This window comes from Mauremys mutica, chromosome 1, assembly GCF_020497125.1.
Source record: "Mauremys mutica isolate MM-2020 ecotype Southern chromosome 1, ASM2049712v1, whole genome shotgun sequence".
NCBI classification, from domain to species: Eukaryota; Metazoa; Chordata; order Testudines; family Geoemydidae; genus Mauremys; species Mauremys mutica.
This window is the reverse complement of record NC_059072.1, coordinates 162,270,198-162,286,876: the sequence shown is the minus strand read 5'-3', so window position 1 is coordinate 162,286,876 and position 16,679 is coordinate 162,270,198. Positions and strand designations below refer to the sequence as shown.

The 16,679-nt window shown below is 43.9% G+C and overlaps 1 protein-coding gene across 1 annotated transcript; it reads left to right on the top strand.

Annotated features, from left to right (window-relative positions):
* Window positions 1-3,248: 3,248 nt before the first annotated feature.
* On the top strand, window positions 3,249-13,080 carry CLDND1 (claudin domain containing 1). Its single transcript, XM_045001430.1, has 5 exons — window positions 3,249-3,395; window positions 8,079-8,371; window positions 10,249-10,356; window positions 10,813-10,950; window positions 11,067-13,080. The coding sequence occupies exons 2-5, from the start codon at window positions 8,089-8,091 to the stop codon at window positions 11,285-11,287; spliced, it is 750 nt and encodes a 249-aa protein (XP_044857365.1). The 5' UTR covers window positions 3,249-3,395; window positions 8,079-8,088; the 3' UTR covers window positions 11,288-13,080.
* Window positions 13,081-16,679: the final 3,599 nt, after the last annotated feature.

Sequence of the window (16,679 nt, the reverse complement as noted above, 5' to 3'; positions counted from 1 at the left end):
TTGAATTAGCACCGTTCTCCTTTAATGGTTATATTTTTGCAGTGTTCAAAAAGGCATCTTGGGACAATTTTACATACGTTTGTCATGCTTAAAATGTACTAATTGCCTTAGATATAGAACATAAGAACATACATAAGAATGGCCGTATCGGGGCAGACCAAAGGTCCATCTAGCCCAGTATCCTGTCTACCGACAGTGGCCAATGCCAGGTGCCCCAGAGGGAGTGAACCTAACAGGCAATGATCAAGTGATCTCTCTCCTGCCATCCATCCCCACCCTCTGACAAACAGAGGCTAGGGACACCATTCCTTACCCATCCTGGCTAATAGCCATAGATATAGAACTAATATTACCTCAATATTTGCAGTATTCCCAGTCTTTCCTATGGGAAAAACCAAGGTAATTTAAGGCAAATTTAGGACGCTCTTAAGCATGATGGCTGTAAGTTGAAGTGTAATTGTGTTTCCCCTAAAGCTGCAGCAGCTTTGCAGAAAATAGCGCTCATACCAGATGATTTTCTTGTTCTCAGTTGTGAAAGGCTGATAGTACATTTGTGATACTAGCCTTCTGATTCTGTGATAAACTCAGAAATGAGATACATGTCCACACTATCTGCATAGGAAGTCTAAGGCAATATTGATTTTAATTTCTTGAATGTAAATAACATTTTCTGTAATCTTAGATTCATGATTCAGCATTTCCAGCATCAAGATTTTTAATCGGCTGATAGTCTCTCTATTTATATTTACTTATTAAATGTGCTCTTCTTGTAAATTTACATGTGCCTCAAGCTTTTTGGCCCAGGGTGTTTATATAAAATGAAATAATAAATACATCAAATAAAAAGTGACAGTAATAAACAGTGAGATAATATGAGGGGAACAGAAGTAAATTTGGATATAAAACAGAATGCAATAACTCATAACTGGATACAGTTCAGAAGCCTGCACTAAGGGGAAAAACAGCCCACCCATTAAAGAGGAAAGAATTTATAGTCTTGCCAACACTGACTATGGCAAGTTTGCAGGCACCCAGCTAATACAGATTCCAGCCTGAGGTCTCTTTAACACTTGCCATTGTAATAGCAAGAGGCATGCCAGCTGAGAGGGGTCATTTTCTCTGTTTGGTACCAGTTTAGGATACCTAAAATGCTGTTTATGCCAGATGTAGGACATGTTGTCCTCCGTAGGGTCTTGCAACACTGGGGAAGCTGTAACACTAGTTAGGGTAAGAACTGCAGGCACTGAGTCAATATATAGGCAAAGGGGGGTAGTTTTGTAGATAGAAGGTGGATGGAGGTGCCAACCGAAGCTATTCTTCAGGATGGTTGTGGCAGATGTAGGGCACGTTCTCCCCCATTGGGTTTCTCTCCTAGTGGAAATTACGGTTGGCAGCTAGGGTTTGGAAAAACAGAATCAATCTGTTGGTTGGCTGGATCCTGGGCCACTGATAAAAAAAAAAAAATGAAGAGGACAGAAGAAACCAACAGTGAGCAGTAAAAACCGAGACTATTGAAAAATTCTAATGGAGTCTACTGGCGTTTCTACTGCAGTTTAGGGGGATTTGAAATGATGGTCATTAGAGTGTGTTACAATTTTTTAACCAAATTTTTTTAATTAAAAATGCTCTTTTTACATAGATATTTTTTTAAAAAATCTATTTTTGCTATTTTTATAAAACTGTTGTATTAGCCTTCATTATCTTTCCATACAAGTATTAACAAATCTTATTCAGAACCTGTATTTATCTTTAAAAGACCAATTTATGCATAACTTTTAATCAATATTTATTATTAAAAAATATTTTTTTACTATTTTAAAATAGCAAATTTTCCAAAACAATTTTTTATTTTTAAATGTATTTAAAAAAATCTTGCTATGTGACTAAAATGACCAATTAAATATTATACAGAGGGTAAAGGGGAAAATAAGCAAAAATGAAAAACAGAGAAAAAAAATTTTTTTATCAGCATCCGTGTAATTTTTATGTCATCTTAATCACATGGTGGGATTTGAAAAAAAGTTTCAAAATTTAAAATAAATCCTTTTTAAAAATTTCCATTTCAAAAATGAACAATGCAAAATGAAAATGTTTGAAAATAAATGTTAAAATATTGAAACAAATGTGTGTGAAAACTTTTGTAAAAAATAAAATTCTGCTTCAAATATTATTTTGAAACCAATCTCGCTCTCTCTCTCTCCCTGCCCCCCAACAGCTTTCTGGGTCATGTGGACTGTGGAAGGCTTTCCAGCTGGTCAAGAGATGGAGTTGGATGGGACTCTCCTATGAAAAGCACTAGAGATGGGGAGAACCAGGATGAAGGGCAGGAAGGACATGCACTGTTGATTGGGCGGGGGGAAGAATTTAAAGATTCTGGTGATATTCAGTGGGGTTCGGGCAGGGCATATAAACCCTGACAGAAATCCTGGGGGCATCTGATCTCATGTGCCACCCCTCCTCCCTATCGCACACAGCATCTTTGATGGAGCTTCTGTTTTAGTTTTGCATGATTTTGTTGGTCAGCTTTTGGTTTTGTAAAACCACAGCAGGGAGTGGTTAGACTCTAGGTTTCTAATCAAAACACACTTAACATATGGATTCCTTTGCCCATTATAGGCCCCTCATTTAACCGCTGCAGGATGTGTAGGAGGGGTGGGGATTTTATTAAATGGGTCAGGGAGGTAATTGTTCTCAAAACTGGTGAATTATTACTGGTCTCACACACTTTGTTGTTTTCCTTGAAGCCCCAACTCATGCAGCCAGGGCAGTGTGTGAGAATCAGCTTCCATTTCAATGGGACAGGGAACATCTGGGAGACATGACATCATCTAAGGAATGTTTGTTAATAATTTTTTAATTATTATTTTTACCATGCGGGCCCCTGACTGGTGAGTTGCAGGTGCCCAGCCACACTCCGGGATTGCAGAGGATTTGCTCTCTTTCCTCAGAGGTGAGGAGAAGAGCCAACCAGATGCATGTGAGGAGGCCCTAACTCTGCTTTGCCCAGGCACAAATGTAGCTGTTGTGACCCTGGACCCAGAGCTGCTCCCTGCCTCATCAGCGCCTAGGGGGCGCACTGCCCAGGCAGTGACTGACTACAACTCCCAGGATGCCGAGCGCCGTGCAGACAACAACTCCCAGGATGCTGAGCGCCGTGCAGACTACAACTCCCAGGGTGCGTTGCGAACAAACCTCCCTGTGAACGACAAGGCCCAGGATGCGCCGCGCCCGCCGCGAGCGCCGAGGAGCCAACGGGGAACTACAAGTCCCAGGATGCCCGGCGGCGGCGGGGGGGCGGGTGAGCGTCTCTGGGCTGCCCCCACTCCCCGCGTGGTGCGGGGGTGGGAGACGGAAACGGCGCCGCGGAGTCGGAAGGGGGAATGAGGCGGTGGACGGTGAGTGCCCGGCCCGGCGGGGGGGTAACGGGGGAGTGCGCTAGGGGGGTACATTGGGGGCAGGGCACTGAGGTGGGGGCGGACAAAGGGAAGGTACCGAGTGGGGCTGGGGAGGGACGGGGGGAGGAGGACAGAGGGAGGGGGGCAGGGCACTGAGGTGGGGGCGGACAAAGGGAAGGTACCGAGTGGGGCTGGGGAGGGACGGGGGGAGGAGGACAGAGGGAGGGGGGCAGGGCACTGAGGTGGGGGCGGACAAAGGGAAGAGGGTGATGGGGGGGACAGAGGGAGTGGGGGCAGGGCACGGGGGGGGGAGGAGGACAGAGGGAGGGGGGGCAGGGCACTGAGGTGGGGGTGGACAAAGGGAAGGTACCGAGGGGAGCTGGGGGGGGGGCAGAGGGAGGTGGGGGCAGGGCACTGCGGGAGGGTAATGGGTTTTTTCCCTCATCTGATGATTTTGTGCCTTTTGATTTTTATTCCCTTTTATTTATTTATTTTTCACTTTGAGTCACACTCTTCAAATCCCCACAATCTCCTCCTCTCAGAGGCTGGTGCCTGTCATATCCCCCCCCGCCCCCTTCAGGACAATTAAATATAATGAAATATCCCTCAACACCACCATTGCCCTTGTTAGCCGCGCGTGTGAAATAAAGGACACTGTCAGGTTAAAAGTCGTATTCTCTCCTCTCGTTAACTTTCATAACATTCCTTACTAGCATCACTGATTATCTGTGAAATCATCACCCAGGACAGAATTTGAGGAGCTTAACTATTCACCTGCTCGTTGATGGTTCATGTATCTTGGTCAGTGAAACTGGACTGGCTCCTTTAACCTCCTGCTTCCTGGGTGTGAGCATGGTGGTGCAATATTAGGACTACACAAAGGAATTTTTGCATTCGAGCAAATGTTTTCATTGGCTTTTTTAAAATTAACAATTTTTTAAGGGTAGTTTATTTAAAATAGACGTTAAATGGTAAGCTTAAACTACCTCACTTATGTCCCTCTAAATAGATCATCATTTGTGAAATGATGGTGTATAAGAGAAAACTGAATGCATGGAGCCATTAGGGCAGATGAGAAATCTGCACTTCATTTTTCTGCTTGCTACAAAAAACAAACTAGATGCTTGGTACCTTCGATAAATAAGTTGCTCCACAGTAAACTCACCACCAGAGATCCCATGGTAGTTCAGGGACAGATTTTTAAGTTAGTTTTGAATAACTTCCCTTCCTCTCTGGGTCTTAAAAACAGTGCCCTGTTTTTATCCTTATACAGAGGGATGATCACCATACTGTAAGACTTCTGAGGAAAGTAAAAAAGGGTAAATAGGGTATTCTGGGATTTTCTGCCTTCGTTTCCAAAAAGAAGTACATTTTGTGCACTGTGAAAGAGGCATGCTGATTTAAGTGCAATAGAGGAAACAGGAGAAAGTTAATAATTGGAGGCTAGGGAAGAGGGGTTGATGCTAATTTGTGTTCTTTTATTATCTGCCTTGAGTTAAATTCCCTGAGTGCTTTTTTCCTGGATTTTGGTCCCATGAGATTCAGTGCAGTCTGTCACAAACTCACAGGTCATGTCCATTCTTGGCCTGTACGGTCCCTGGAGGGAACCCCCTTCAGTATGACAGCCCTTCTCGGGGGTCCACTCTCGGGGATTAGACCCCTCCGCCTTCTGGAACTTCACCTCTCTGAGCCTTAGAACGCCTATCTCTCGCCGCCATCCCCCCCTCCCCCCGGGAGTCTACTCGCTCTGGACCCACAGGGACTCCACTCCCAGAGAGAATAATGCAACCCTGTTCTCTAGACTGGAGTGACTCTCAGCCAGCGTAAAGCAGTGTAAAAAATTGAGTGTCTGAACACAGCATAGGAAACTCTCAGGGCCCTCAGGCGTGGCCTCCCTCAGCTCGGCACAGCACATCCAAGTCTCTTCTGCATCCAGGTGGGCTCTGCCTGCTCTCCCTCTCCAGTCCCGAGTCCCTGTGCTTTCCAGCTGGGCATCCAATATCGCCTCCCCCAAACCCCGCCTCTGTCCATTGTCTTCCATCCAGGTAAACAGGGTTGTCTGGACCTCCTCTCCTCTCTGCCATCCTTTGCACCCCTCTGGAACCACCTGGTCAGGTCCCCGGGGTGCTCTCTTTGCCAGCTTATTGTCTTCCCCCTGGCCAGAACCTGCTGTGACTCCTGAGCTGGGCCACCAGGTCACCGGTTGCTGGGGTCCCAAGTTCCATCGCCAGTCCTCTGTAACAACAAACTCCCTCTCCCATCACCTCATTAAACCAGTAGCACCCAGGGAAACTGAGTCCCACCCCCTCTGCATGCAAACCATTGAAAAAAACAAGAGACCCCCCCCCCCACACACACACTTTGTCACACAGTCACTTTCTGACTGTGTGTTTTGTTAACAGGTATAAAACTAAGGCCCTGATTAATACCCAAGATATTTTTCCCTAGTGTCCTGAGCAAATTTCATTTAGGGTGTTTACATTCTCCCTATTTCAGTTGGATACATTATTTACTCCTGGGGGAATTCTGCACCAAAAAATTAAAAACTCACACAATATTTTAAAATTCTGCATATTTTATTACAATAACACAATATAATCATGCCAGTTTCAGTTATTTTGGTAATTTATTTCAAAATACCCATCAGCAAGTATGTCTAACAATACAGCAACTCTTGGTGGGCAACAGGTGTAATTACAGCACCTCCCCAGCAGAAAGTATTTTCTGTGGGGTGTGGAGAATCCGCAGGGACATGAATTCTGCATAGCAGTGCAGAATTCCCCCAGGAGTGATTTCAGTTAGAACCCTGCTAGGCTGTGAGGCTGGTTTCACCTCCTCTTTGGCCTTGCATGCTCCCATCTTTCCTATCCTCCAGTCCTACTAAATGTTTTTGTAAAATTATCTTCTTTTCTTGTTACTCTGACTGTGACTTCCTCCTTTTTTCAGCTCTGTGATGACTTTCCCTTTTTTTTCTATATGAAATGTAAGCTGCTGCTTGCTGAAAGCTTTCACTCCATTCTTTACTTTCTCACCTCATCCCCAATTTCATCACTTGCTGCTGTGAAAATAGCTTTTTTTTCTTGTGTGCACTTTCTCCTTCCCTTACTCCATGCTTTGGGCATTCTCTCACTTCTCTTCTTCTTGTTGTAATCAATGTACATCAATCTCCCTCCCTTACCTACTTTAATAAAAACACATTAAAAACAAAAAAATATTTGACAGAGCATTCAGGGTCCGTATGCTACTGTGTTGTGCTTTGTGTCCATCATCCCTTTTTAGACTCTAAGCTCACTTATTATTTGTTTGCCGCTACACAAATTGAATAGAACCAAGAACACCGACAGACTTAGTGCTTCTAAATATACTTTCTGTAAAGCAATTTTAGATCCTTGTGGACAAAAGAGAAAAGTGAGAGACATCACTACCAAGCTTTATAAATCTTAATAATTCCCTCCACTCTCCCAGTCACTGAGGGTATGTCTACACTGCAGTTAGACACCCACAGCTGGCCCATGCCAGCTCCTTCGGGCTCACAGGGCTTGGGCTAAGGGGCTGTTTGATTGCAGTGTAGACATTTGGGCTTGGGCTGCAGCCCGAGCTCTGAGACCCTCCCACCTCACAGGGTTCTAGAGCCCAGACTCCAGTCCAAGCCTGAACAATTACACAGCTCCTTAGCCCAAGTCAGTTGGCATTGGCCAGCTATGGGTGTCTAATTGCAGTGTAGACATATCCTTAGTCCCTTCCCATCTTTAAATCTCAATGTAAAGCACTTCCTATTGCTTTGGCACATAACTGACAATTTGTATAGGATTTTATGGTATGACATAAATATTTAAAAGTATGCATTGTACTACTCCTCGTGTTCTCTCCCAAGCAGTTATTTTACTGTCTCTGCTTCCTACTCCTACTGAGTCTTGCCTGGGGCTAGAACAGGGGTAGGCAACCTATGGCATGGGTGCTGAAGGCAGCACGTGAGCTGATTTTCAGTGGCATTCACACTGCCCGGGTCCTGGCCACCGGTCCAGGGAGCTCTGCATTTTAATTTAATTTTATTTTATTTTAAATGAAGCTTCTTAAACATTTTAAAAACCTTATTTACTTTACATACAATAGTTTAGTTTTATATTATAGACGTATAGAAAGAGATTTCTAAAAACGTTAAAATGTATTACCGGCATGCAAAACCTTAAATTAGAGTGAATAAATGAAGACTCGGCACAGCACTTCTGAAAGGTTGCCGACCCCTGGGCTAGAAGCATGACAGTTTCTTTTCGGTAAATGAATACACCTGTGGTAATTGAGCATGAGTGGATGTCTGTTGCAAATGAAGTTGCAGTGGGTGTGGGCACTGTAATGGGCCTGACAGACAAGTGAAGTAGGATTACTGTGGTGGAAGGGACCTTGGTTAATATTTCATCTTAAATGTTCACTGAACACTTGAGCCATTTATAATCAACTGAGGGTTCAGGATTTGAACAGAAACATTGCACCTTCATTGCTACATGTTGAACAAGAAAAGGAAGAGGTGTTGTTATGCATCCAGGGAGGGATTGGTCAACAGATAAAGGGAGCAGTTTATCCCAGCAGGGTCAACCTTGTGCTTGGTCTCGGGGAGTTACCATTATTAATTTAACCTCTGTCTTTCTCACCTTTCTCTCCCTCCTCCTCCTCCTCCCCCTGCAGTTGGGACACCATGATGGATAACCGCTTTGCTACAGCTCTAGTAATTGCCTGCGTGCTCTGCCTCATTTCCACCATTTATATGGCAGCCTCAATCGGTACAGATTTCTGGTATGAGTACCATAGCCCAGTCGGAAATGCCAGCGAACTTGGCAGGAGTATTTTGGAGGAATTCGTCAGTATGGACGCAGATGAGAAGACTTATACAGATGCACTGTTCCGGTGCAATGGCACAGTTGGATTGTGGCGGAGATGTATCACTGTTCCCAAAAACTCTCACTGGTACAGCCCACCAGGTAAATTAGTCCATCCTCCAAATAGCATTTTCCTCCGCCTTCCCTGTTCCTTCCTGCCTTGATCTGCAATTTAAGGGTTGGATATCAAACAGTATTTCCTCAAAATGGATCTATGTCACCTCACTTTTCCAAAAAGCTTCTCTGGTTATTAAACAGTTAAGGCAAATATCAAGTTTTAAAGATGCAAAAGGAAAGCCTTATGCAGCTGCTAGTGAGTGTTTAGAGAGCCAGGATTTGATATGTTAAGATCTTGTCTACACTTACAATGCTACAGCGGCTCAGCTGCACCTATGCTGACAGGAGAGCTTCTCTCCATCAGTGCAGGTATTCCACCTCCCTGAGAGGTAGTAGCTATGTCAACGGGAGAATACCTCCTATCAGCATAGTGCTGTCTACACCAGGGGATGTGGATTTTCCTCACCCATGAGTGATGCAGTTATACCAACATAAGTGGTAGTGTAGACCAAGCCTCAGTTTTCTCTTAAAGTGAGTCCAGTGTAATTTGTTTTTTTTCTGCACTTTGTTTTCCAACTGAGAGAAATATCATTGTTACTTTTTCTCACTTAAAGTTTAAAAAGTGAGAATAAATATTACTCACAAAAGTGAGAATGTTATTGTTTCAGGTACTTTTTTTTTAAGTAACCTTTTTTATTGTTTTCCCCACTTTTTTAGAGGAAACAGTGTGGTTGAAAAGGTGGGCATTTTCTCAAAATTTCTAAATTAAAAATTTTGAATATGCTTACATTGTGTGCTCCTGAAATTTTTCATTTAGAGACTGTTTTTTTTTTAAATGAAAAATTGTTACAACATTTTCCCATGGAATCATTTTCTGTGAAACCCCATTTTTAATGAAGGATCTTTTTGATGAAAATTTCAACCAGCTCAACTCAAAAGCATCTTTTAGAACTTCAAAGTGGCAATGGACACATTTTCAGTGGGAACAAATACTATGAAATGTTCAAAAACTTGTTTTAAAAATAACAGCAGTAGAAGTGTTTAAAAAGTGTACTTGCCTTCCATGAAATGTTTCACAAGGCAGTGAGCTCTTCAAATGGAGCTAAACACAGCTGCTTTGTTTGGATGTCTAATTTAAAGAATGAAGAGCACTGACCATACAATATTTGGGTATATCGCATCACACTTATTTCAATCTGTTGTATCAATAAGCGCTGGTCTAGATTGCCTGGAGGTGCTGCATATTTAAATTTTATGTCACACATTGAAATAAATGCACGATACATTTATTTTAATGGAATGTCAGTATAAAGAAAAAGTTATGGTTGCATAGTTAAGCACTCATTTTAATAATTTGGTAAGCACTCCTGCATATTAGATACTTTACTTTCAGCTACCACAACAACCTTTCTGATGTGTCATGTAAGGGATGAGGCAGCTGGCTGTGAAGCTAGCTTGACACAAAACTTGAGTGACCTATATATGCCAGCACAATTTTTCAGTATTCCTCTCTGATGTAATACTTAATCTATAGTAAATGCAGTTTACTATTGTAACTCCTAGTAATGAGACTCATTAAAATGAGTCAGAGTATGACAGAGTTGCTTATCCCTCTGACAAGGGGACATAGTGCTCTTAAATCAGGAAAGAAATGAGAGTGGTGAACAGTGGAGGAGTTATGGTATGTATTGCTTTGGCTGTAAATGTGTGATGTGAATTGATCCAGGAAGCAGTGGGATAAGGGGGAGTGGCTAGTCTCTATAAAGATTAATTATTTTTAGGGTGAGAACAGTTCTCGGAAGTAAAGGGATTTCTCATGTAAAAAGAACAGCAGATACTGGATGGGAGCAGGAATAAAATGAAAATAAGGAATAAAACTAATGGTGGTTATTGCATTTCTTTCCCCCCCCCTTCCCCTCCAGAAACTGATATGGTCAGAAGCTGCATCAGTTTTTCCCTCTCTGATCAATTTGCGGAGAAGTACATGGAGCCTGGGAACCACAATAGTGGTAGTGACCTGAACCGGACCTGTAAGTTCCTTTCACCTCTGGCGGGTAGATGTGCGGGATAAAGGAGGTTGGGAAGGAAAAGAAAAGAGGACATTTTCACTTCCAGATTCAATCATTAGAGTTACTTCTCTCCTTATTCTCTCACTATTTTGATCTGCCCACCTCAGCTAATGCTTCATATAATAACCCTGGGTATTAGTTATGACTTGAAGGCAAGGGTAGGTGATTTGTTTGTTTGCTGTAGGAAAGGATTAATTCAGAGAACAGTGTTGTGGGAAAACTCAGTAAGTGAACACACATTCAAGTTCCTCCCTCTCTTTTCACAGGAGGCAGTGGTACTTCCTAGCTCAGGTTGAAGGTCCCTGATGGCATAGTGTATGGGAATGAACATAGATGGGCAGGGAGAATGTCCGACACTGACATGTTTTTAACATAACTGTGGATGTCTGTCTGTCTGTCTGTCTCACATATACACAGATCTTTGGCGTTTGCAGTTCCTCCTGCCATTCGTCAGCCTAGGGCTAATGTGCTTTGGGGCTTTGATTGGCCTTTGTGCTTGTGCCTGTCGAAGCCTCTACCCTGCCATTGCCATAGGAGTCCTACATTTCCTTGCAGGTGGGTCCTGTTATGTGCTCCAGTCCTCTCCTTCTCCTAGCAGTGTGACTTCCCTGACTGTGTCAGCCAGGGCATCTGTACTGTGAGCTGATTGTCCTTTACTGTTTATTCCCTAGGTCTGTGTACGCTGGGCTCAGTCAGCTGCTACGTAGCTGGAATTGAGCTGCTCCACAAGAAACTGCACCCACCTGATGATGTGCAGGGTGAATTTGGCTGGTCCTTCTGCCTGGCTTGTGTATCTGCTCCTTTACAGTTTATGGCAGCTGCTCTCTTCATCTGGGCAGCCCGCACCAACAGGAAGGAATTCACGCTCTTGAAAGCGTACCGTGTAGCATAAATAGGACACTTCATTCATGGCCAGTTGCTGCTTCACAGTATTTTGTTTCAATATTATAGGCCTTTTCCCATTTGTACCCCATCCTTCTTTTGGTCAGGTATCTGCTCTATGCACTGCATGCTTCTTGCCAGTTGAGTTTCAGTGGTCTGCAGGTTTTGAAAACAAAGGTCTCTGGGCCAAACTTGAACAGCTTTCTCTTGCCAGAAGTCTGCAGAATTTTAACAGACTTTTATTATATAATTAAAAAAAAAACAAAAAACTTGTTTGTGGAAATAGTCTTAAGAGCTCATCCCCCTTTTTAATTATATTACCCTAACTGGACACTTACATCTAAATCTGATCTGAAAAAACAGGAGAGGCATTGTGGGGCAGAGGAGGAATAGGGGAAGAAAAAAGGGAGACGCAGGAGAAGAATGAGAGAACTGCAGAGTGTGAATAATAGAGAATTGGGCACTACATGTTATGAGATCCCAGCAGGTGATGCACCCTAAGAACACCAAGCAGACATGGATGTGCAGAATTGTGTGTAGAAATGTTATAGCTACATCTATGTTGTTACCTAGTTTGTTTCTTTCTCTTACTCTCATTAGTTTCTCCTCTCAGCCTCTTTTGACCAGGCTGATGTAATTGGGGCAGTCAGCTGTAGCTTTTGTGCCTGCTGTAAAATAGGGCCCTTCCTTACTGTGTTGAAGAGACAGGCCTCATGCAAGGTTTGGATTTAATTTGGTTAACGTGTTTGTGTGTGTGTGTATATATATAAATAAATCTTAACTTTTTTTTTTTTAAGCTTGCTTATTTATCAGTGTAGCACACAACAGGTTTTTTTAAAATGTGCTGCTTGTTTCCCACCTTGCCCCACACCTGTTTAAAACACAAAATTGTTTGAGCTTTTTCTCTGGTTTATTTATCAGAGTTGTTGTGAATTTGATTGAAAAAGGAAATGGCCTGAGCCAGATTAATACAATCTTGTCTGGTCACTGTTGTTCATAGTGCTCAAGTATAGGAGAGAGATGACCAGTTTTTATACAAAGCCTTTTTCTCTTTGAGGAAAGAGAGGAGTTTGGTGGGGTTTTTTTTAAAATCACTTAATTTTAAGGGTGCATGTTCATCTTCACATCTTTGAGTAAGAGGTGGAAAAACCTTAGTTCCCAGTTAGCTCGTCCTGTATAGAAATCTGCCCTTCAGCTGCTCAGAGTCCGTCCAGCCTTTGTTGTACGGCTTGGAGGAAAACAAGCCCAACATTCAGAGAGCAAATAATTCTGTTCCCAGTTGGTTAACAAGTTTTAACCCCCCTTCCTTGCTTGCTGCTGGTTTGATAAAAGAAACATCTGATTGAATATAAATTGAGTTGTAACAACTTTCTGAACAAGAGTACCCATCAGGATTGCATTTGCCGATTCAGCAAACCACACCGAACCTGATTCTCCTCTCTCACCTGTGTAAATCTACAGTAATTCCATTTCAATAGAGTTGCTTTGGATTTACACTGGTGCATCTGATAACAGCAGAATTTAGCTCCTGTCCCTTTGTTGGGCAGACAGAATCTATTACTCTGATAGCAACTGTCAAATTATGAAGGGATGACGTTATTTTGTGTTCATTAGAAGAAAGCACTTCAGCAGAAGAAAGTGTAGTATTTAAACGTGCTTACACTGATACATCCTGCTGCTTAAAACTGGCATGTGCTGAGTAGCAGTGTGTGTCAGCTAAACATTGCAGTGCCTCTCCACCCTTTTGGAATTAATCATTTGAAAGATTTTACACAATTGTCTCTACTCAAACCAAATTACTGTGTAAAGGGATAAATTTAAAAAAATTAAAATGACAGTTGGAAGGATATACTAATCATATGCAATACCTTATTGTATTGTGATGCACCAATATCAAACCAACTGCTAAGGTGTGCCTGTATATAATTGTGCGTACTTCAGCATCCATACTTCTATCCAAGGATACCATACACCCAGCATGAGTGTTCACCATGGAGTTGAGAAATGGACAGAGCAGGCTTTGGAATTCTAAGCTAAGCATAATATCAATTTCCAAAGCCTTTTGCAGTAATAATGTTAACACACAGTACTCACAGTGCTTCATGGGTGCTAATAGAACAGCCATTATGGGATATTGAACTAAAAATCTTTGATATAGTCATTGTTAGTGCTGTGTTGTGAAGTTGGTGCTCTGATCCTTGTGCCTGTGGGGGTGATGATTTATCATCAGTGCAGGGATCTTTACAAAATGAAAGGAGGTAGATATGTCTGAGATACCAGAAAGCCACAATCAACCTGAAGCCAACAGCTGAAATGTCAGCTGCTGCATAAAAGAATTTAGCACCATGTTGTTTGGTAGTTCCTTTCCCTCTGTTCCTAAAAGGTCTAGAATGGTGATGCCTCCTTCCTTCCCCAAAATGTCCCAACAGAGCCAATATCTACCCCAAGAGAGTGATGCATTCTTCTGTGCAGAGCTAAGAGTAACCAGAGGGCTTCTAGTTGCTAGTTCATGATCTGATCTGTTCACACACGCTCCTGCCCCGTCCCACCCGACATGTTAGTTGCCTTGGTGGGAACTTTTCTCTGATTGTTTCCTTCCCCTTTCCTCGTAAGAGCTAAGGCATTTGAACCCTCACCAGGACATTTGTCTGCTTGGGTTGGAAGGAAGGAAGGAAGGAGGTGCTGCTATTCTCCCCCTTTGAAAAGGCAGAGGAGCTGCTGTTGCCTAGAAGTCTCTGCCAAGTTCTTTCTATGCTATTACTTAATAAATGGATGGTACTGTAGCTCTCAGCTTTCCTGCATCAGGTCCGGGGCAGTGCAGTTTACAGGCAAGCTAGCTTTTTTGTTTCAATCAGATGATTGTCAAGGTTCTAGATCCTTGATCCTTTTCAGCCTAAGCCATAGGAGCCCTCTCTCTCTTTGGAGCCAGACACCTTTTTCCCCCTGCTGAAGTGTAAATCTGTAGATGTTTCTCAAATGCTGAGGAATCCTTTTTTTTTTTGGACAATGTAATGGGGGGTGTCCACTCCACACAAGGCTTGAATGGGTAAATTAGGCCAATTAACCTATAAGCTGGACCTGGAGGAAAGCCAAGGAGTGCTAAGGCCTAATTGGCTGAGGAAGTCCAGCTGTGGGAGGAGCTGGGCCAGATTTATAAAGCCAGGAATCTGGCAATAGAAAAGAGCTGCAGGGAAGTAGTCTGCAGTCACTCCCTGGGAGAAGGGAAGTGTGGTTGGGGCGGCTACAGAGGGAGGTAACCTATGATTACTCTCTGGGAAGTGGGAGTTTGGGCTGCAAACCCAGAGGAGTGGGGTGAGCCAGAAGGTATAGAAGCAGCTCAGGTGAGGGCAGCAAGGTTCAGGAGGGAACAGATGACTGCTGACTAGTGCCCCTGACTTGGAACCCCGAGTAGAGGGCGGGCCTGGGTTCTGCACCAGCCACTGACGGAGTGGCACCTGGGGCAGTGAATGGTAAGGTTGCCTGAGACTGCTGGCAAGAAGAGACTTTGACTCACCCCCGGAAAGGGAAACAACATAGCAACCTGGCCAGAGGCCTGAATCACAAAGAGGAGGCTGCAGTTCCTGGGACTAGAGAGGAGAAGAGGTGGAGTGCCGGATGGGGTGCTGGCCTGGCAGAGCTAATCCCCAGAACCACCACAAGACAGTGCCATCCACCAGTCAGTAGAGCCCTCAGTCACACGCTCATTACTAGGGCCCTACCAAATGCATGGTCCGTTTCGCTCAATTTCAGTCATAGCATTTTAAAAATTGTAAATTTTGTTATTTCAGCTATTTAAATCTGAAATTTCAGTGTTGTAATTTTAGGGATCCTGACCCAAAAAGATGTTATGGCGGAGGGGGCGGGGTTGCAAGGTTATTGTTGGGGAGTTGCTGCTACCTTTACTTCTGCACTGCTGTTAGTGGTGGCGCTGCCTTCAGAGCTGAGCAGCTGGAAAGTGGCGGTTGCCAGCTGGGAGCCCAGCTCTGAAGGCAGAGCCAGCAGCACAGAAGTAAGGATGGCATGGGATGGTATTGCCACCCCTACTTCTGCGCTGCTGCCTGCAAAGCTGGGCCTTCAGTCAGCAGCCGCCACTGTCCGGCTGCTCAGTTCTGAAGGTAGCAGCGCAGAATTAAGGGTGGCATGGTATGATATTGCCACCCTTACATCTGCACTGCTGCTGGCAGGGCACTACCTTCAGAGCTGGGTGCCAGGCCAACAGCCACCGCACTCCAGCTGCCCTGCTCTAAAGTCAGCGCAGAAGTAAGGGTGGCAATGCCATGATCCCCGAAAATAACCTTGTGACGCCCCCCTCCTCCCTTGCAACTCCCTTTTGAGTCAGGACCCCTAATTTGAGAAACGCTGGTCTCCCCCGTGAAATCTATATAGCATAGGGTTAAAAGCACACAAGACCAGATTTCATGGTCCGTGATGTGTTTTTCATGGCTGTGAATTTGGTAGGGCCCTACTGATTACAGTATATAAAAAGATCCCTAAAAACCCCTGGTTTTTTATATCTACATAGAACTCGGTGCTTTAAAAAAACAAAAACAAAAACCCCAACCTCAATAATAAAATTAATAAATCCTGAAAAACAGAAGCTCTAATTCTGTTGCAGGCTCAGGGCCTAAATAAGTAACACAGACACTGAAAGGTGAAAATGAGATGATATAACTGGAGGAAAAGATAAGGTGGGTGAGTAAAAAGGCAGGCTCTAAAATATCTCTGGGCCTGATCACATGAGATGCTGAGCACCCTTGATTCCTGTTAACTTCACATTAGCACCTCACATGATAGAGCGGGGGTAGGCAACCTATGGCACGGGTGCTGAAGGCGGCACGCGAGCTGATTTTCAGTGGCACTCACACTGCCTGGGTCCTGGCCACCAGTCCGGGGGGCTCTGCATTTTAATTTAATTTTAAATGAAGCTTCTTAAAGTTTTTAAAATGTTTATTTACTTTACGTATGACAATAGTTTAGTTATATATTATAGACAGAGACCTTCTAAGAATGTTAAAATGTATTACCAGCACGTGAAACGTTAAATTAGAGTGAATGAATGAAGACTTGGCACACCACTTCTGAAAGGTTGCCGACCCCTGAGTTTAAACCATAGAGCTGCTAAACCCTCCCATTTCTAGAGAGAATCAAAAAGCCCTGGCTTAGGGAAGGAGAGAGTGGATGCCATGCTGGAGGGAGCTTCCTGTGCCTGCCCAGCTGCCGGTCCCCTGGAACCTGATGGTGTCTGAGCCTTAGGCTATATCTACACTGTAGCTGGAGCAGGTGTGATTTACCACGAGTGCTGGTGGCAGCTGGTGTCCATGAGGAGATGGATCCCTGTCTCTGATGGAAACAGCCTGCTGTGCACAGACCACAAGAGACTTGCTGCACCCGCTCCCCGTTGT